The 22,368-nt window shown below is 34.8% G+C and overlaps 1 protein-coding gene across 1 annotated transcript; it reads right to left on the bottom strand.

Moving 5' to 3' along the window:
- Positions 1-1,555: 1,555 nt before the first annotated feature.
- LOC149418028 (trypsin 3A1-like) lies at positions 1,556-18,440 on the bottom strand. The gene is made up of 7 exons (XM_089639285.1): positions 17,419-18,440; positions 9,538-9,703; positions 8,708-8,913; positions 8,510-8,598; positions 6,892-7,008; positions 6,016-6,073; positions 1,556-2,325 (listed from the first exon to the last, which is right to left on the bottom strand). Exons 1-7 carry the CDS (start codon positions 18,146-18,148, stop codon positions 2,216-2,218), a joined length of 1,476 nt encoding a protein of 491 aa, XP_089495411.1. The 5' UTR covers positions 18,149-18,440; the 3' UTR covers positions 1,556-2,215.
- Between the last annotated feature and the right edge of the window lie 3,928 nt (positions 18,441-22,368).

Raw genomic sequence — 22,368 nt, 5'->3', positions numbered from 1 at the left:
TACATTTTTCGGAGTGTTAAAAAATAATAATACGTCTTAAGTTTCCTACAAAGCATAATTTATTTCCTTTACTACATAATTACATATTATAATATTAACTAAATCTACCTATTTACTAAGTGACTAGTACTTTGCTCTATGCAAAGTCTACTGGCAAACATATTGGCAAACGTATAAACATAAAACATCAAAATTTAATGACAAAACACATAATTATATTATTATTGTACAAAACACATAATTATATTATTATTGTACAAAACACATAATTATATTATTATTGTACAAAAATAATATAATTATGTGTTTTTTGTTTGAAAATTTAATGACAAAACACATAATTATATTATTATTGTACAAAAATAATATAATTATGTGTTTTTGGTTTGAAAATTTAATGACAAATCACATAATTATATTAATAATAAAAAAATAAATATAAAAATATAAATAATAAAATAATATAATTATGTGTTTTTGGTTTGAAAATTTAATGACAAATCACATAATTATATTATTATTGTACAAAAACAATATAATTATGTGTTTTTGGTTTGAAAATTTATGACAAAACACATAATTATAATATTACTGTACAAAAAATACCATAACTTATTACACAAGATGCTTATTGCAAAATAAATATTTTTTTAACAAGTTGGTAACTTCCCCATTCTCTAATTAGATAAAAGAAATACAAATAAAAACAATTACGTTCTCAGTTACTACCACTTTTATAACGTGTTGTTGACCATCGTTCGCAACCAGCTTTACCACCGTACTTTCTGAGTAATTTTCAAGGTGATGCACTACGTCGTGTAATATTTTAAATTGAGCCGCTATCAATAACAACCCTTACGTAGATGGCGATAAGGTTTAAATTCCCGCTTAACACCATCCGCCTGTTTTGATTTATGCAAGAAAAAAACATGGCCAAAAAGTGCCTTTTATTTTATTTTGTGGATTTTCAGGCATAAATATTTAATTTTTTTCCGATAATTTTATAAATAACTTAATTTGCCACATTATACAATAAAATCATAACCGAAAATGGGTTCGCAAGTAGGAGATTTTGAACTTTAAAGCAGTTTTCATAGGCCTTATACATTATTTTTTTCTGGGCTTATAAAAAGGATTATATAAAAAATACTTGATCATTTCAAAGATCAAGATGTATTCTACTCGCAGTATTTAATTTTATCTGAAACATTTCTAGGCCATATCTATTACGCATCTGAAACATTTCTAGTCCACTAAATTTTCAAACCAAAAACACATGATTTTGCATTACTACGTATGGCATCGCCTTAAACAAAAATTGTAATGACACATTACAAAACATTTACTTCACACGGAAAAATGTAAACCATCTGATCTATCAGAATGTAAGTGTAACCTTTTTTGATGTATCTAGCTTTCTCCCTTCCAGGGTGTTCTAGGCCTCCATTTCAAATTATTGAGAAAGCGAATTTATACAGGGTTTCTGGGGGTAAAGTGCGCTAACTTCTGGAGGTGATTCTACATGATAAAAGTAAAAAAGAAAAAAAAAATTCTAAATTCCAATGTTTTTTCCCCAAACAAAAATATTTTTCCATGGAAGAATATTTATTTTCACATACAAAAAAAAATTAACTTCTTAAAGTAAAAACTACCTTGGAAAACTTGGATTTTTGAAAAAAATTTTTTATCCTTTTTACTCAAACTATCACGTAGAATCACCCCCCCTCAAAGTTAGATCACTTTACCCCCGGTATATTAATAATATTTAAATAGGCATAATTCATTATTATAATATTGAAGATTTGAGTTGAGTTTAGATTGGAGAGATGTTGAATGGAGGAATTTTAAATGGGGCTTGATCGAATACGTGGTGTTTGTTTAGAGAGGAACAATCAAAAAAATATGTGATTTATAGTTCCCACATTTAGAATATAGACAGTAAATTAAGTAAAGAAGTCTATAACATGAACTTCAAAAAGGTGCGTCTGTCACTGTCCAATTCTCATTCGACTAAATGAGGAAATTTGAATTACAATATTTTCAACCAGACCTCGGACGTCTCCATTTCCTTCACAAACTCGGATATTGCACGAAATGATTAGTATTATCATAATCAGTAATACTGGTAATCATCTGTCCCTAAAAGTAGACCGACATAGTCTAGTAAGGATGGTTGTCTGTGAAGATGTGTCTTCTTCTCCTTCTCCTCGTGGCGTCAACAGGAGGAAGCCAGAATACTGTGAAGGAAGGGCAGGTAGCTGGCCACTCTGGTGTAGATGCCGGGCAGGTTTGGCCTGGCGCACCCTCGGCCCCAGGATACTACCCCTACAAATAAATAAGGTTTATAAATTCATGCAAACAATGAGGTAATCAATGGCTTCAGATTAAGCCATTGATCTAGATCTAGAGTAAGCAACCTACATACCAAACGCATTCATTTTGCATTGATTGATAGTCCTTGCGGTTTGATCAGAAAGTTGTTATGAAAACTTTTAATGGCATAATATTTTTACAACATTTTATAAAAAATAATATCGCCGCGTCTTACAAAAATGCCTCTTTTTGGTATTTTACATTTCAGACATATTTTAATGTATTCGTGCATACCGATAGAGTTTAGAACACCCGCTCGCAGTCCCCTCTGACCCCGCAAATACCCAAAGATATTTATTCTTATGTAACGAAGCCCAAAATAATAAACTCCAAAAAATAGGGGGATGAAGATGATTTTAAAATGCAACATTTTTACTAGAGTTAAAATTATGTTACAAAATTTAAATATGATGACAACCAAACAACATACTACGTTAACTACGTTAAATACGTTAACAATAATGTATAAGCTTCAAAATAATATGCTCCCAAATTATCTGCAAAGAAATGTTATGTACCATGAAAATGTTCACAATTATCCTACGAGAAGACGCAGAGATTTTAGGCTTCCCAAAACTAAACTTTCATGCACACAAAACAGCGCGTTTTATAAAGGGCAAAAACTTTATAATAACCTACCAAATGTCATAAAGAAAGCCCCAAGCCTTAGCACTTTTCGTAGGACATGTGCTTTATATGTAAAAAATTATTTTTGATTATTGAACATACTCACCAATATTATTTTAGTCACCTAGATATCTTATATAATATAATTTTGTGTATTTATCTTTTTCTCTTAAAATGTAATTGTTATTTTTTGTATTTTTTATATTTTCTACTAGATGTATGAAAAAATTTGCGTACATCTAAATAAAGATTCATAAACAAAGATAATGGGTACGTTGCAGCGTTCAATTCGAAAAACTTCTTTTGTTTATTTCATGCCTCGGTTTCCTAAAAATTATTTTTAACTCTTTTGTCTCTTTAAAATACCTGTAAATTACTTTCCGGGCTTATTTTGCTGAAAATTGCTTAAAAATATCTGACATTAAAAGATCTATTTAACTGCACGCAAGGTAGGTACAAGAGGGCTATGCTATCAAATCTTTTCAATCAATATTAATTAAATCTAATTCTACCTTATTTGCACTATAGAAACTTATGTACTTGTATCTCTTGTTTAGGGGAGACCTAGGAGAGTTGTGACAATATTCAATTTAAGGGATATATCTCGCTCAATAAACGTTCCACAGTTATGACCTTTGTGAATTAATGTAGCACCATCCCTTCCCTTTCCAAAACAATTATCAAAATTAATAAAAGTATTACAGTTTCCGAGAAAATCAACAAAAAGAAAAACTACTCCCTCTGTCACAACTCCCCTATCACCGAGGTAAGTTGTGACAGGTACCGAGGTAAGTTGTGACAGCTTTGTATTTAGACTATTTAAGTTATAAAAAATACCATTACACATATTATAAATAAATAAAAAATGTTTTTTTTTTGCAAAAAGTAATGTAATCATATTTTAGTACATTCAGTACCAACAAAAACAACACATGGCATTCCCATAACAAGTAATTATATCTTATAAGTAATTATGGCATGGCTTTGAGATCAATCATATTATAAACAGTCAAAAATCTTAATTTAAACTGATAGACAATTATGGCAAATGTATTGCAGCTCGCCTCCAGTACAATCTACGTGTGACCAGCCTTTGCATTCTAGGCATTGCACCCACTCCTCATTCGATCTGCTGTTTGCATAGGCTTCAAGGCAAACCAAGCAAACACAATTATTTTCTTCGGCATTCTTTCGTCATCACCTGTTCTCTTCTTCTTATTAGTCTTCATGGCTTTTTTAGGATTCTCCTTATCGTCGCTTAAGACACGCTTTTTCACATTCTTCGACTTCCTTTTGGCTTCTATAGCAGCTATTTCATCCTTATTAGGTGTGTCAGTAGCACAGCAGATTTGACTTTGCGTCTGTTTGGTTGGCAGTTTTTTCGTTGCGGAGCTTTTGGCAACGGCCTAACTAATTCTGGCGAGAACACATTAGAAACAGTGGCAAGAGGACTATGGACTGTAAACGCGGAGGCAACAGGTTCATTAGCATCATTGTTCAGGACTGGGCTATGTGCTGAAGAAGTGGAGGCAACAGATTCATGAGCATTATTGTTCACAATTGTGCCATAGACTGTAGACGTGGATGTAATAGGTTCAATGGCATTATTATTCAGAACTAGGGTATGGGCTATAGACGTGGAGGCAACAGGTTCATTGGCATTATTGTTAACAACTGATGAATTGCTAGATGGCATGGTCTGATCTATAGATGCACCTGGAGTAATGGATCTTGCTTCAACGTTATCATCTGTGCCAGTGTTGAGATTTGGAGTTATGGTTCTTTCTGCTGGATTGTCCAAAATTTCTGAAATGGATTGCTCTAGTTCTGGGTTGGGACGATCAGTGACTTGACTTGGCAGGAAATCGGCTTCTCCAAATATGTTTGTGTTAACCGGCCATGTTCCAGTTGCAGCAAAACCAGCACTGATATTCCTTGCAGTGATTGCTACATCAAATGCAGACTTTTTTATAGATGGGATGTCATAAATTGCACATGTTAGCAAATAGTTGCTTAATATATTCTCCTCCTCTTGTGTAAATATCGTCGGACTGGTATAACCCATAGATGGAGCCTCGCCAACTGGGTTTGCTTGATAATCAACTTTCTTCTTAATATATCTTGATAAAGACATGTAGTTTAGATTGTAAGAGGACGCGGCATCTCTTAGACTTTTACCTCTTAACGTAACCTCTTCAAAGGCAAGTTCGTATATTTCGACACTATCAGTCTTTCGTGTGTAGTTATTAGGCATTCTGTAACAAAAAAGTATGCACAAACACATATACAGACATCGCGAATTAATTAAAAAGTGTCGAAATAACCCAGCAGAAAAATAAAGTCAAATAGGAGAGTTGTGACATGCTGTCACAACTCTCCTAGGTGCTCAAAATTCCGACTTGGTCCGAATAATGATTCATATTTTCTAAACACGATGCAAACACAAAATATCAATGTAACGCTTTGAGACTTAAATAACCATACAACTTAAGAAAAGATAACACAACAACGCACATGTAATAAGACATGCTATAAATACAATCAAAATTTTGAATAAAAACTTACTTTTCGCTTTTTTTTATACGCAGACGTCGTAACTACGCGACCGCTTCTCGTGCGCCACCGGCGTGTACTGAGTGAAGTAGCGCTTCTCTAGAGCGACAAACGAGCGTTGTTGCCATTTCGCTAACTATTATAGGTGGGGAGAAATCGTCATTGTCACAACTCTCCTCTGTCACAACTCTCCTAGGTCTCCCCTACTTACTCTCTAATGTCATTTCACATTCAAATGCCACATATATTTGTAATTCTTTTTTAAAAATATTTCTACGATTTTAACTGTGACATGTTATCATTGTTTATGGTATATTTCACCGTTGATATTAAATAAATAAACCTACCAAGGATTATGGCTACAGCAATGTTCCGTTCAGTAAAAAAACAAACTGAATTAGATCTTGAATGTTATACTAGCAATTATAAGATATGTTTCCATGTATTCAGGATAGTACCTACCTATAATCTCTGTTGCTCCGTTGGCTCCCTCCATAACTAGTGGTCCTCCGCTATCACCCTGGAAAACACATAAGAAAAGATAAGTTCGTTGTCCACAGTTTGCAATGTCCGTTTGATGTCTAACATTCATTATAATGCCGATTGGAATAGTTAATAAACTGTAATTAATGCAACGTATTATGTCGAGTAACAGATTATGTAGAAGAGACATTGAACAATGGGTCACACTCTTTTATAGTAATTTCATTTCGCTCGCATATCACAAGTCAATCGTCCTGTAATAGTTATGCACGTTGTCCAGAAACTCGAATTTAAAGCGGAAAACTTGTGAACCTACATTACTAAGGATTCCTTATGAACTTATTTTTTCCGATCTGAACAACAATTTTTTTTCCTTTTTTTTGCAAATAAAACCATTTGGTCACCGTTTTTTTTAACTTGACCCAAAAAATTCCAGCAACAACTCAATTTACTCAAAAATGAGAGCTCAAATTAAAAATGTTATACCTACCAAAAAATTGACTCTGAAAGTGATATGGATTCACCAGTTTCCCTCTTTTATTACGAGTTTCCGGACACCGTGTATATAAAAACATTTTGTGTTTATGACTATTTTATTTGAAACCTATCTCGGTATCCAAATAAAACAGAACAGTGACAAAACAAAACACGATAGTGAAATGGGTTAGGTGAGGTGAGTTTTTGCTAGGTTATGTTTGCTTAATTTTTTTATCCTCAATTTTTTTTACTTTTTTACTTTATTCCATGTGTATTATCATAGAAACTCTTTACCACATAATCATAATGTCGATGTCTGTAAAATCTTGTTTGGTGGCGTTTATTGAGTTGATTATTTTAGGGGGTTGTTTTCCATACCTGACAAGCGTCTACTCCTCCCTTAGGCAGTCCGGCGCACAGCACATCCCCGGATACTTTCTTGGCCGGGTAGCCTGCACTCTTACACTTGGACTTGGCCCACACTTGCACCAGGGCCTAAACAAGGAGGTAAATTCATTTAATTCTGTGGTTTTCATAGCATCGTTTGTACTTTTCTTACTTGTTGTGATATACATAGACCAGCTATTGTACAACTGCTTACTAATGGGCGTTTTGCTTACATATGGGTCATCTTTTCATATGGATTCGGGAAGAAAGAAGGATGAATTTTAATTTCAGTTTAAGATGGCTGATATCATTTGACATCTGTCGTCTTTAATTGTTGTTCATAACAATATTACATGAAACAATTACACATTTATTTCGTTATTTATCTTTAAAAAACATGTATTTATTTCTGATTGTGGACGTGTATTGCTCGGTATAGCGAACTCCGCAGATATTTTTGTCAAGAGCTAAGGCCCTTGACGTGATGTTTCACGAGAATGGCGCTATAAATTCAGCTAAATATTATTATTATTAAACGCAAATGACGGATGCTTCCATGTGATCTACGCTTATGTTCAATGTGTTGCCATTTTTTCGATGAAATAGTACCGTCTCAAAATATGATTATTTCTCTAATGGCAACTATCTATTTAAAATAGTAAGTATGAAAAAAATGCTCGTGTAAAGTAAAGTTTTTTTCATATGGGTCCCAATATAGTTTCCATATGAGGATCGGTATAAAAAAAATCTTCGTGTAAAACGCCCATAACTAATGGTCCGAGTTTGGTAGATGTAAAACTAATTAATACCAAATATATGTATAATGTATTGTAACGCGGATAAGGTCGAAGGTGACAAACTCTACAACCCCGAACCGGTGAACTGCGTTCACTTACCTCTGCGGGTGTAGCGAGGTTCTTCATTATACCACAAATACATCTATCAACCTTCACCAATTTGACATTCAAAATATTACACACAAAATTATGACATTGAATAATCTTGCGGTTTCCCGTGAGTGGCAGTGACCGTCATTAACAATCGATAATAATCATTAAACAATAATGTCACATCACAAAGTAACCGCTTCATATGAAGAGATAATAATCATGACATTGCAATCATTTCTTTGAAATTCCTATACGCCTCTCATTATATATGTGAATATTGCTATATAATCAAAGTCTCTCCGGACTTTTCGGAAAATACCAGTCTGGGTACATTGTGAGGTTGAAGCGAGTGGGAAAGGGAAGGAGATAAGAAGAGGAAGGTTGGGATATACCTCGCTCTTCAGATCTGGTCACCAAAAACGACTAAAGGTATTTTCAGCAACGTTTCGATTCTGAATGATGTTCTTTGACCAGGGTGATACAGAGAGTATCTAGCACGTTAACTATCCCGCAGCCAAGTGGGGGAGTAGGTAGTACCCAAAATTAATATCCTCCTTATATTAGCTTAAATACTTGACACACCATTTTAGTATTTTACGTATTCAAAAATGTTTAAAAGCACATGAGACAGAAAAATCATGGGGTCGTCGGAAGACCCACTTGGTTACAGATGTTTTGTTTGGCATCTTGGCATATCAAGAGTTAACGTCGATACCCACCTGTCGGGGGATATCTGAAGGAGGGTCGTGTTCGCCAGTCTTGCCCCATCCAGCCACGACAGCGGTGCGGCTGGCGTACTCTTCATCAGCTTAAAGTATAAAAACAATATCATAAATTGAAAAATATAGGTACTAACTTTCTTAATTGTATTGCAACTCCACAGAAATTTACAATTGATGTATATAGTATGTTTGTACCTCTCGCAGGAATACAGGCAGGTTTGATAGTTGTGGTGAACTGCACGGAATACTGGAACTCCAGGATGGCTATGTCGTTGTGGAATCCATTCAATTGGAACTGCGGGTGTGGGTAGGCAGAGCGAAACTTCCTCCCTTTCCCACTTCCCTGCGCGTCGGAGAGGGCGTGCACTCCCAACCAGCCACGGAGATCGCTCAAGTGAACCCTGAACAAGCAAAACATATAATGAATTTACTTTGAGCTAGTTGACATGATTTGTATGTTATGTTACCATCTTTGGGGATGTTGTATGAGGTCTTTTTGAGGAAAGGAAAGAGTGTACCTGGTAAACAATCTATTGTTGCACGCAACAAAGGGTCGTGTCTGCACAAAAAAAAACAAACTTGGGCATTGAACCGATCCCTGTGGGACGCCTGCATTTTTGGATTTAAGGAAGAAGTGAAACAGTCAGCACTTTTAATGGACTTCTCCGTCAAAATGTCGACAATCCACGTACATAAGTATGCGGGAAGTCCATAAGACATTATACGGCAGTTTGTTGACAAGTCCTCGGTTCTGTCCTTAATAATTTTGGAGGTATTTGAGCATTTTGTCGTTGGTCACACGTTTCATCACCTTCAATAGAACTGATGTGATCGCTAAGGGATGGTAGTTTGTCAGGTTGGTGCGGTCATCTTGCTTGTTTGTTACGTTTTATGTAGCATTGATCTATATTAAAGAGGCGGACGACAGGTAGAAATTCGAGGACTATTGATCGGAGATGGCTGTGCACCAGTAGTTACGGATTGAAGTCGAGTAAAGATAGGACGTATAATAGTAGTATACGGACCCGTCAATGCAGTGCGCGGCTGACAGCAGATGGTTGACAGTGACCAACGTGGCCCCACAGTGAGCTCGGCCCCCCTTGGTGATGGCCGCCAGCCAGGGCGCTGAACCCTCCTCCAGCTCGGAGCCGCCCACGACGCGGGCGCGCTTGGACCCGCTCCCGGTGCAGCCTGAAAAAAACAATAAACTAATAAGGCTCTCGCTTCTCTAAAGTGACGAGAAAACCCACGATATTCCCACCCAACACATTTAACACAAAACTGGATGATTGCAATTATTTTCACTAGTATGATAATTTTGACAACAATTTGCTATCCAAAATAAATTATGTCACAATTGTGTAAATCAACAAGTGATTTTGATTGAACTAAATTCCTTGCCCATATTTGTTAAGTCACACATTTCTTTATTAAACTCCATGAACCGATTTTTTTACATATTTTTTGTTTCTTTAAATTAATAATGACATCGAAAAAATTTTTTTTTTAAAACGAAAGACAAACATTCCCGGGTTACGAATAACCTGACAATATTTGAAAATCTCCTACTACCACCACAGTAAGCTGAAAATGTTGCTTGAGTTGTGATGGAGGACTTAGCCAGCCGAGGAATTAAACACACTACGTCTGAGTGGGACCCAAGCGCGATGTCAACTCGGCCACCGACCGGTCAAAAGAAAGAAAGTTTATCATCATCAAACATAATCGTTTCGGTTGTGAGTCTGTCTGTGAGTAATTTTAGCTCTGGTTCAATGAAGTCGGATTTGTTTTGAATTAGAGCATCTTTTTCAAAACTTTATCTGATTGTCTCAAGAATTCAGACCAGCGATTTCTGTTAATGCCATATATAATTTATTTATTTTCTTTAAATTTCTTATGATGACAAGAAAAGTGAGATATTTTGACTTTTCAAGGGTCTGCTCTTTTTCCGTTTTCATGAAAGCATTAAAATGGAAACTTACTAATTAATTTTAATTAAATTTACTAACATAATGTTATTATGAACTACCTACACTAACACTAAACTGAAAAAACTGAAAAAAAAACTGAAAAATGAAAAAAGAAATTCAGTTCGCAAAATCATGTCTTGGGCAGAAACAATGATGACATCACAAGCACTTAGCTAAATTAGTTCATATTTAATTTACGACACATAATGGCGTCCTTATCTGTAATGCATTGTGAAGTGCAAACTTAAGTACATAATAATTTTATAATACCTCTTCTACCTTAGCAGAACACTTCTTAGTTACGAGTCATACAGGTAGCTTTTTTATGACATTAACCATCATATAACCATGTTCCCAAAAAATGAATACCTTAGCATAATATTATTTGATTTTCATTACGTGTGTTACTGCTGATACATACTTTGTCACAGAAACGCTGAGGAATTGTTTATGAACTACTAAACAGACGATCCCTTATTTAATTTCGGCATATTTTGTTACCAAGCGGAACAATTTAAATTAATATGAAGTGGATAAATTTAACTGTGCAACTATTTAAAATAATAATTTTGGTGGTGTGTGTCTCTGTGTTATGTTCAACTCTGGTTCAATGACCTCTAGAACTGGAATTTGCTTTGATTTTCAAAATTGTAACTGACTGAGGGAACTTTTCAGACACTCGATAAAGTTGATACCAAAATAATTTTATTAATTAATAATTCTGTGTTTGAAATATGGATTTCTTTTGTTAAAATTTCTGACAGATATCGTGAACTTTCATAAGTAGTAGTAAATACTAAGTTCCGATCGTCTCTAAAATAACGATGTTTGTTTTGAAAGGCAATGATTTCGACGGCCTCCGTGGTCGAGGAGTAAGGCTCTTGACTAGCAAGCTGGAGGTTGCGGGTTCAAATCCCGGCCTGCAAAAGTAAATTTTATTACTGAATAGCTAGGTACTTCCCCACCTTCGTCTTCCCCATCTCCATCCCCTCCCCAGTAACTCCCCTCAGTCCCACAACATACCCCAATTTAGGATGCCATAGTTTCACTGGCTCCAGACGGTTGGGAAAAGTTGGGACTTTTGTGAGATTTTGGAAATATGTATTTTACTGTACGATTACATTTAAATACAGAACAAAACTTTTTTACCACAGCAAAAACAATTATACAGTGTAAACATACTAACAATATGATAACTAAAATTACAATCATTCTATAGGAAACAAAATGTTAACTACTAACTATTTTAAAAAAAAATTGTGAAATACTTCTCTGTTAGTCCTTTCGGTGCTTTTAAAAATATCTGCTACTTTTTAAGTATTTACAAATCAAATCAATCTGCAAAGTATTTAATTGGATCATTTAACACGCGTTAATAGGAAATATATATATAAAATAATAGATTTAAAAATAACTGGGAAATCTACCGTGGAGATTATTCGGTCGTGCACTAATCATAATATTAACTCCTCGTTATATTGTCATTTCGAAAAAATGATATTTATCTTTTTTACTTCTACCATCACCTACAGGAGTTTTAGTGTAGTTTTTCCCGGACTTTACCCCCGGACACCCAGAATATAAAGATTGTACTAGTCTGAAGATGCGAGTCATAAGGTAAAACATGTCATTACAAAAAGGAGTGTCATTACAAAAGTGGAAGTCCGTTATAAAATCATTTAATTCATTAAAAAGCCATATTAACCTACAAAGTAACTTATTAGTGTGACATGTGGAGAGAGAAGGGAGTAATGAAATTCGTGTTCTCGGCGTATGTATTATAATAAGATATTCAATTATTTTCTTTGAGAATGATAGCATCATGTATCATGCGTGTAAATCTCAATTTGGGAGGCAGGTTTTGTGTACCGCCGCCCCGGTAACCATTTATTGGATAACCGACACCTCTGCCACAGGACACCCCAAGTGGTTTGCTAGGTTTTGGTGACTGCCCGGGTTCAGCGGGTGAGGTATGTTCAGGATGCTCCTGCCCACCAGAGAGGCTGGTTTTGGGAGACCATTTAACTTCTCCTCGTCTCTCGACCCATCGCATTGTACCACATTGGGAGGGATATGTCCATATGTCCATCACCCCTGGACAAGCTGATCCATAGAATCCTACACAACCCTCATTCCCATTACCTTCCCAAAACTTCCTTGCCTTCCTTTCATTTAAAAAGACATGCTTAATTTGAGGGATGCGAGTTTAAGACAGAATTACCGGGAACTTATATAAAATTAGGTATCCTTGCATCATATTTTAGGATGTGAGGCGGTGTGTCAACATTACAGTTACAAGGTATAATGAGCAATAAATAAATGCTTGTTCTTTGGAAATCAGAATTAATATTAAATTTCTTTAAGTTATAAATGCCAAAAAAAAATATTATGGATTCTAATGATTATAATATTTTCGGATTCAACTTATTAATTTATTTTATCTTGAGCCCTAATAACCTACTTAAACGTGTTGGCATTGAAATGTTATGTAAATAGTCAGACGAACTTGGTAACAGTAACCGCATAAAAAGAATCACAAATGATTTGTTTATAATATGTAGACAGTCTGCATAAATGTCATTCTTAAGCATTCTTGAGTGTTACGCACATTTTGGTATTTCACAAGTTTCCGTTAACAGATTAGTAGTCTAATCCCTCTAATAAAGTTTACGAGAATTGTCATTGGATGTTTGCAAATCTTTTCTGGTTCCTCAACGTGACTCGCCAAGATTCAAAGCAGTCTTTCTATCAAAGTGGTGCATTTGTGCCAAAGGAGAATCTGTGTTCTTGTCCTCTTCAAGATTCCTACCGCAATTGGTGCTTTCCACTCCCAAAAACTGCATGTATCTCCTGATGTGAGAGTGTCCCTTTAATTGTCCAATCAGCTGCCTTAGCGTTTTTCCAATTCTTCTCACAGATAACTTGGTGTGACAGACTGCCCACCACTACATCTTGTTCATGTCCTGCAATTTGTACTATCATCCTTACTAGCCCATCAGCCTGCGCATTACCCTCGATATCTTAACCTCGTGGCTACTCATATGAGGGTTATTATTTCACTGTCTGTTGGATGTTCATACCTTACTTAAGACTACTTGACTATCATAACATATTTAAATTTTTGTTACTGTACCCGATGAATTTAATTTTATTCTCCTAGAATAGCTTTCTCTTCAGCCTGAAACACAGTAAAGTGTATTCCTGGAGTTTCATCATAAATCCACTGCAGGCATACACTAAAATGATTATTTCTCCATTTTCTACCCGTCTCTTAAACAGATTAGTTCCTATATTAACATTGACCTTAGATTTGGTTAGGTATAGGCGGATTAAAAAATATTTGTAAACTTCTCCATTTCAGCAAAGGATTTACAAATTTCGAGCTTCTACAGTAACATTATTATGGTATGCATAAAAAACCAAGTACCTACCTACTCTTGAAGTGATTGATTATCCATATCAAACGAAATAACGTGTGCCTAATGAGTGTTAGTTATGCAATTACCCGACCGCCGAACGATGGGTATCGGTGACCCTCACGCGCCCTGAAGGTTAAACCCGCATTGTACTAGCGACTGGCGTACTACGTTCTTATTCAAGACAGCAAGTACTGAAACAATGGCAATATAGGCTAAGTTTTGTTCGGCGGATTTAAATCACTCACGAATCGAGTTCATAACTATCGGGATGTATTACAAGGTTAACGAATGCACCTAAATACTAGCTAATAGCTATGTATTCAAATAATAACGGTGACAGCATTTAGTATTTACTTTGATGAAGTGTTTATTTATGTTTTTCATTACATGCATTTTTATTGCAGAATGTGATTTTCAAGGTAGAAATAATATCCATAAAGGACACTTACTTCATTATTATCGATTGGTTTTTTTCTAATAAATGTGTTTTAATGGTGCCTTCGATTTCTTAAACTAAGAAAATAACAATTTGAGTGTTATCTAATTATTTTTTGCGTTATTATGCTTTCCTGCGCTTCCTGTTTCTTTGTCCAACGTTTTGGACAGCGTTACTGTGCCCATAATCAGAGCAGATGCAAGACGTTGGCTGAAAAAGCAGGAAAAAATTAATCATGCTTAATATTTTTGGCCGAGAAAATCTATAATATTCTTAATTACGTTGTTGGTGTGGATTTGGCTTTATCAGAGTGAATAATACGAAAAAAAAAAGTTTCTTGCCGACCTTGTTTAATATAAACTTCAAGAGGAAGCTACAAGCCAAGAATTTGTATATTCTTGGTAAACCTTATATTGTAGGTAATGGGAATTAAAATCGCTTGAAAAACAAAGTCTAGAAACGTTCGATTTCAAGCATAAAAGTGTTTTTTTATTTATTTTGTAAATAATTGTATAAGAAAACAAATAAGTAAATCAAGTGAAACTGTCACAGATAATCTTAGCTATAATACTGTATTTTTAAAAGTTGTTTCCATTACGCGTTTATTTGAAAATACATTTTTTAAGTAGCTTACATTTATATTTTTTATCGAGTTATTTATTTTTTAATTGTATTCTACTCAAGCGAAACGATAGGAAAACCTTTAATTTATTTAAAGCATATTTTCGGTATTCACAATGTACACCAATTCGTTATAAAGATGAATCAAAATAGTGATTTATCATTAAGCTTCGCCTTTTAAGGATGTTTTGCAAAAGTAGTGAGACCATGTTATGGATGTTGAGACGATATTGTCTAAATAACACTAAACATTGTTAGAATATCTTAAAAATAAAAATATATTTAAAGGGTAAGATTTCAGGAAGGAATTTTTATGTTTCTGGTTTTCAACCTGCAAATGTGTTTTAGTTTTATTTATGTATTAATAATATATTTTAATGGGCAAATTTCATCCTTATAATATGAAAGATTGGAGTTGAATTCAGACTTAGAAGAGATGAGATCTGATGATGAATGGTGGGTAGGTAATTTTAGATAAAGCATGATGGAAGAGATTAGATTAGACTATTTGTTTAGAGAAGGACAACCAAACAATATGTGACATAAATTTTAATTTCCAATTATTTATTTTTATCTTGAAGAAAAGATTTTAAGTAAAGAAAGTTACTTAACGACTTTAATTAAAAAGTTAATATTTTGCTAATTTTATGGAAATGGAGATTTCAAAGTTTAAAAGCTCTCTAAAAAAGCATGTTTTTTGGAGAGCTTTGTTTTTGGGAGGTTTGTTGGATTTTTAAATGAGAATAATTATGTAATGCAGTAAAATTCAAAAGTCCTAAACAGGAAGAATATGGAATATGTAAATTTATATAAGACAAGATTATAATAAAGAACAAAGGTATATAAGGTTATATTTTCCGGATTGAAATCATCTCCCTTTTAAATATCTTAATTTCTCCAAAATATCAGAGTGCACCATATTTATTTGCAAGTCGGTTAAACCAATTACTGCCTTATTTGCACTAATATCGTAATATTACATTTTAAAGATGCGTGATGTATACATATAACCAGCGAAGAATAATTATACGTATTAAATCAAAGCACTATTATAAAAATAACCAGTAAAAAAAAGTTTTTACCTTAATACATCAATTTTCAACCTAGTTGCGCCATCTCTTGAACCGGCTAGTAGACAATTTAAATGATTTTATTATTGTTTTTTAGTTTGACTGGAGATTACTTATTTTACCTTACTTTCAAGAGACTGGCTTCTAAACTGCTTTGAACTTTTAAAATGTCTTTTTAAATTTTTAAAAACAAAAAATTGGTTTCATTGAGGGTTGAACCATTCCTTCCCTATCAACTGGATTGACTGACAAATAATTTATTTCATATTTTAACTGTAATGTCATCCAGTTTCAGAGAAATAGGAATATGTACGCGTGTGTACGCGTGATTGCCACTGTGTGTGCACAGTGATAGAATGCATTATCATCGACAACGAGTCTATCTGCCGATTTCAGCTCCAAGATTTGCACTCCTTTGTTCACGAAAACAAAAACAAAATTCAAATAGCTGGATTTAAAAATATGTACCTAATCAATGTAAGATAAGATTTAAAAAAAAATAATTAGCTTACTAGTAAACACATAGGTACAAATTATAAATTATGAATATTTCTTAGTGTTACGGAAACCTTTCAATGGCAAGTCACGTCTTTCAAAATAAGTTGAACTCAATAACCATGAAATGATGGCACAAATCAATGTGTGCATGAATCATTAAAGAAATACTTTGAAAATGTTGCCAGTTTCTCAGAAATCCGTTAGCTACCAATAATAGGCAATATGAAAACGACCATGAAATTTTCTTCATTGATAATGAGTTGCGCTAATATTTGTAAAACTAACATTGAAATGTTATCTAAACGTATTAAAAACGGCAAATCGCCTTGTCATTTCTCATCGCAATTATAAAGGTGTTATTATAGTTTTTGGCAGCCATGTGACATTGACATTTAAAAATTAGATAAATATTGTATTATTTGCCGTTGGATATTGACACACTTTTAGCATGGCATTAAAAATGTCACCTTGGTGAACTTGAACTCATCCTTGCTATTAAAATTGCCAAATGCCAGGATATAGAAACACAGCTGAGATAGAGGATATAACTCTGGTTTATCTTCAATGACATTTGCGACCTTCGGCCTTCCCCTTGGAGAGACGTTCCGTAGTGTTTTAGCATAACTAAAAGCTTATTTATATTATCAATTAATTTTCGTTAATCCAAAACCAGGACTAAGGATTTTTTTTTAACTTTCTTTAAGAAATTAAATAACTCATGTTTATATATATATCAATCGATGGAGTAAAAATATACCCCCTTCCACATCGACAGCTTTTTAAATTATGGTTTTTTAATATTTTGCCATTTAAATAAGAAAACCTTATAAAGATATCAGTTTTTCCTCTAGAACAGCAAAATTAAATTCATACTATTCAAATTATAACTCACCACAATTGAGAGGGCTGAGGTGTGACCTTCCATATTCATCGAAGAACGAGGGTGCTGCGGAAACAACCCTCAAACTGGACACCAGACAAACACAAATCATTAAAAACGTGCTTAAGTTTGACCTTCCCCAAAAGAAGTCGTTCAAATACGAGGTACCGTTTTTCCTGTTACTTCTCTCTCCGTTGCTTTTGACTTCATTTTCGCTTTCGTTGGAGCGGTGTGAGTCATGTTTGTTTTGGTAAACATTTGGAGCGTTTGTTAGCTCACGCTGGGTTTGTGACCTTGGCATTCTACCATGATATTTATTTCCAGCGTTGCATGCTGGTGTGTTCCGGTTTGCTTTGAAGTGTGTCTGGTCTTCTTTAAGGTTTCCAAATATTTCATCACAGACTCTCTGTGTGTTCTTTTCTGCAGCTGTTCCTGAATGGTCTTCAATCCTTGGATAAGATGGATCATCAGTACTTACTATTTTTAAGATATCACTTTCGATAGCAACACAATTTTGCTCACTTAATTTTTCGCTTAAACTTTTTGATTCTACCTTATAGAAGATACCGATTTCGACACCACTCACAATATTTTTAGCACGTTTGATGGGGGTTTTATCAGAATCGTACGAATTTTGACTATTTGCATAGAAAATATCGTCAAAACCCTCAACTTTGTAAGGTTGGTCAACATTTGACATTTTTCGAATTGCATTTCCACGGCCAGATTTAAGTTGTCCCATACTGGAAACTGTTGTAAATCCTTCCACTGTCAAAACGAACTAATTTAAATTATATTTGGTAACGTGATGAATTCTTCCGAATCTTTATAGTTTCCTGGACTTCTTATTTAAAATTGGATTCCTTTAAAATATTCCCACAATTATCTTACAAAATTTTATTTGCTGCACCTTTTCTATATTATTCAATTTGGGGTAGTTATTTCGACTTTGGTACTAAGCTTTTCCCGTCACTTGTGATGACTGTCAACTGAATCGCTTGGCAACACACGACGCAGCCGACGACAATCGACAAGTGGTTGAATAGTGTTGGCGCAATAAAGAAAAGCTTTTTTATATGTGACAACAGATAAAGCAGAGGACGATCTCGAGCGGGGGGGGCTGATGCAACGAGACCGCATCTGTAGCTTCCGTCCCGTTCTCGCGCACCCCGCGGGCCCACAGTTTGAGAGAAAGAGAAACTTGAACACAATGAATGCACGAGGTTTTCGGTTATATAAATAATGTAATTATTTTTGAGAAGTGATGAATGTTCGTTCCATTTTTCAATTCACGTATTTTATTGCACAAATTTACACAATTGCATTACATACGTTAAACCAACTTTTGTCACCAGGGCTTTTAGCTGTTTTTATTGATATTTAAACATGTGCCAAACCAACTTTTGTCACCGTGGCTTTTAGTTAGCTGTATTTATTTATATTTAAACATGCGCAAAACCAACTTTTGTCACCGTGGCTTTTAGCTGTATTAATTTTTTTTTAAACATGCGTTAAACAAACGTTTGTCAATGGGACTTTTAGCTGTATTTCTTTATATTTAAACATGCGCTAAACCAACTTTTGTCACCGAGGCTTTTAGTTAACTGTATTTATTTATATTTAAACATGCGCAAAACCAACTTTTGTCTCCGTGGCTTTTAGCTGTGTGTTTTTTTAAACATGCGTTAACTACCAACTTTTGTCAATGGGACTTTTAACTTATTTATTTATATTTAAACATGCGTTAAACAGACTTCGGTCACCAGGGCTTTTAGCTCTATATATTATAGAGTCCCAACTGCTCCCAACCGACTAGAGCCAGTAGAATAAATATTTAGGACCTTAATAAGAAATTTTCATTCAATTTTACACAACCGATAAACAATGGTTTACCATACATAAATGATTGAGTATCAGTTATAAAATTTTTTAACACGTTTATTAGTAAGGGCGATAGTGTCAAATACTCACAAAAAATATTTATAAAAGGAATGGGTGCGTACGTCCGTCACTCCTGGACACACTGACCCCCGGATTCCTACCTACCCCTCATAATTTTCCATCCTAGAACTTCCTCTCCTTATTTTCCAGAACCTCCAAAGATTATCCCCAAAAATGACATACGCCCTCAGGGAAATTATTTTCCTCAGGTCTCTTGCGTTCATAAGAAAAATGGGCTTCTGGCAGATTTGAAACATCGAAATTGATTTTTACTGAAGGAAGTGAAAACTAAAGCAAACAAGTCATCAAATTTTGATCGCAAAGAATTATTTTATTATTATTAAAATAACACAAAGAATTATATAATACATTAAAAATTCATCATCGTTTAGAACAGATCCATTGTCAATTTTAGTGAGAATAGATGCAAATATACCGCACAGAGTTTTGGCTCCCGGGCGGAAAGACTCGCCACGAAGCTGGCCAAATGAACCGTCGTCATATGCAAGAGCGTCGTCCCATCCTGCCATACTTGTTACGCAAGAGTCGATTTTACCCCCCTAGGGACGCCAGTTTATACGCCAGTTAATACGCATGTAAACATAGCATAGAATCACACATTACTAACAAAAATGCGAACAATTAAGGAAAATTTAGTGTCAAAGCTTATAGTATAAATTTAAATTTAGTTGAACAACCTTCAAAGTCTTCTTTTCCAACGAATACAACAAAATCCTCGAAACGCTTGTTGTCTCTGAATAAATAAAATATTCACAATAGTCTTTCGACTGTCATTTCCTTTCCAATATTTTAACAGCTGTTTCGTTTACCTGTCTGAAAAATTTTAGCTAGCTGAATCACGTATTATAATATTTTTTATTGTTCGTGGATAATTTATAAATGGTGGTTCCGTTTCCGCTAATGGGCCCTTTCTCACGGGCCAAATATTACCTGTTATGCCCGGTCTCTTGTCTTATAAAACACGTTGAACAGGGAGATAAAAGCGAAAGTATATTGAGAAGGGTTATTATATTATTAAGTTTTTTGGGTCACCTGCGAGTGCAAATTTATTAATAATTTTGCAAAGTTCAGAGCATAATGATATACGTACGTGATGCAAAATCTTATTGATGTTTTCAATAAGATTTTTTTGATTGAGCCAGTGGTATCCACAATAATTATAGAGGATGACGGAAGTAGAAGAGAAGGTGACGATTAGAGTTAAGAATAAACTTTTTAGTGTTTTACATGCTTAAATTATTTTTTCAATTGGCAGGTCGAACCAAGTGCCTTTGAAAGGGTTACCCAACAGTTGATCCCCTGACAGTTGCCGCTCGACAGTTGGTCCACCGACAGTTGATCTCCCGGACACTTGATCCCCGGACAGTTGATCCCCGGGACATTTGATCCCCCGGACAGTTGATCCCCCGGACAGTTGATCCCTCTGACAGTTGATCCCCTGACAGTTGATCCCCTGGACAGTTGATCCCCCGGAAAGTTGATCCCTCTGACAGTTGATCCCCTGACAGTTGATCCCTCTGACAGTTGATCCCTCTGACAGTTGATCCCCTGACAGTTGATCCCCGGGACAGTTGATCCCCGGGACAGTTGATCCCCCGGACAGTTGATCCCCTGACAGTTGATCCCTCCGACAGTTGATCCCCTGACAGTTGATCCCCGGGACAGTTGATCCCCGGGACAGTTGATCCCCCGGACAGTTAATCCCCCTGACAGTTGATCCCCCGGACAGTTGATCCCCGGGACAGTTGATCCCTCTGACAGTTGATCCCCTGACAGTTGATCCCCCGGACAGTTGATCCCTCTGCCAGTTGATACCTCGGGCAGTTGATCCACACAAAGATTATTGCTAGTACGTCCTCATTGGTAAAGTAAGTATGCAGAGAGGATATTCAGCCGTACAACAAAAGTCGATATATCTGCAGGCGTCATAAATAAAAATATTTTTGATAAGGAATATGCAGTGAGGATATATGGCCGAATAACAAAATAAAACGTACTTATGTATACGGGTGGTTAACATTTTGTTTTTGAGAAACAAAAGTTTACATACTTTTTTTAATTATATTTAAAGAAATATACATATTTCGCTTTCTTTACTTATGTAGGTATTATATTATGCTTATATAAGTACATTTTGATTTTGCTCACAAATTTTATGATTAATCTGTTTTTCTCAAATTTATTCATTCTTTTCTACGTTTTCAGGCTATCGGGAATGAGGTTTTATATTTGTACACCCTCGTGGCCTATGCTTCTGTCACCGCTTTCAATATTTACTGAATGAGTGCATAATTTATTATATTGTCATGTGTATTGTTCGTGCACTTTGATGTTTTTTTATAAATACTGTGTTCGTGTGTATAAATGCGTTTTGTATTTCATAGATTAATAGGCATATTATGTTTAAACTTCTTTGTAACTGGCCATTACTTTGGATTTGTTCATGAAATACCGGAAATACCTAAAATGCATCAAGCCCAAATGATTACAGAGGTAATTTTCAGTAAGGACGGCGGGGCTATGCTTGACTAAGCTGATTCGGCCACACCAAAACTAAACTCCAAAATCCACATTAATTTCACTTATTATCATACTGAAATACCGGCTCTAAGAAGATTAACGCCTGCAACCACGGAATCACTTTTAAATACATAAACTCACACTTCGCAATCCACACATCATTTGCCCCGGTGTTGGACACGGTAACGCTGTCCAATACTCTAGCTATGAAAATCTCAAATTGTACCCAATATTAAATCAAATATATGATTGAGTTACAATCAACGCCATGCAGAAATTTTCCAAGCAATTTAAATGGAGTAAAAATGGAAATAAATATTCTTAGTTTAATTTTAAATTTGTGCGATTTTTTTATTACGAAGAAAATTGAACTAATCACTTATCATGGCTTTTCGTAATTTATTTAGAGTTTTGTTTTAGATATATCGTTGTTCAATAAACGTTCTTGGTAAAACATAATAAAAATCTATCATTATTCAG

This window comes from Hesperophylax consimilis, chromosome 14 (genome assembly GCF_061612785.1).
Source record: "Hesperophylax consimilis isolate HC1 chromosome 14, BYU_Hcon_1.0, whole genome shotgun sequence".
Lineage (NCBI taxonomy): Eukaryota > Metazoa > Arthropoda > Insecta > Trichoptera > Limnephilidae > Hesperophylax > Hesperophylax consimilis.
This window is presented reverse-complemented; position numbering and strand designations above follow the sequence as displayed.

Excerpts from the sequence above, each read along its gene's own strand:
- LOC149418028 (XM_089639285.1), bottom strand. The coding sequence starts at position 18,148 with ATGGGACAACTTAAATCTGGCCGTGGAAATGCAATTCGAAAAATGTCA. Across the intron at positions 8,599-8,707 it reads TGCCTGTATTCCTGCGAGAG|CTGATGAAGAGTACGCCAGC; the intron begins GTACAAACATAC and ends TTATACTTTAAG. Across the intron at positions 6,074-6,891 it reads GAGGAGTAGACGCTTGTCAG|GGTGATAGCGGAGGACCACT; the intron begins GTATGGAAAACA and ends TGTGTTTTCCAG.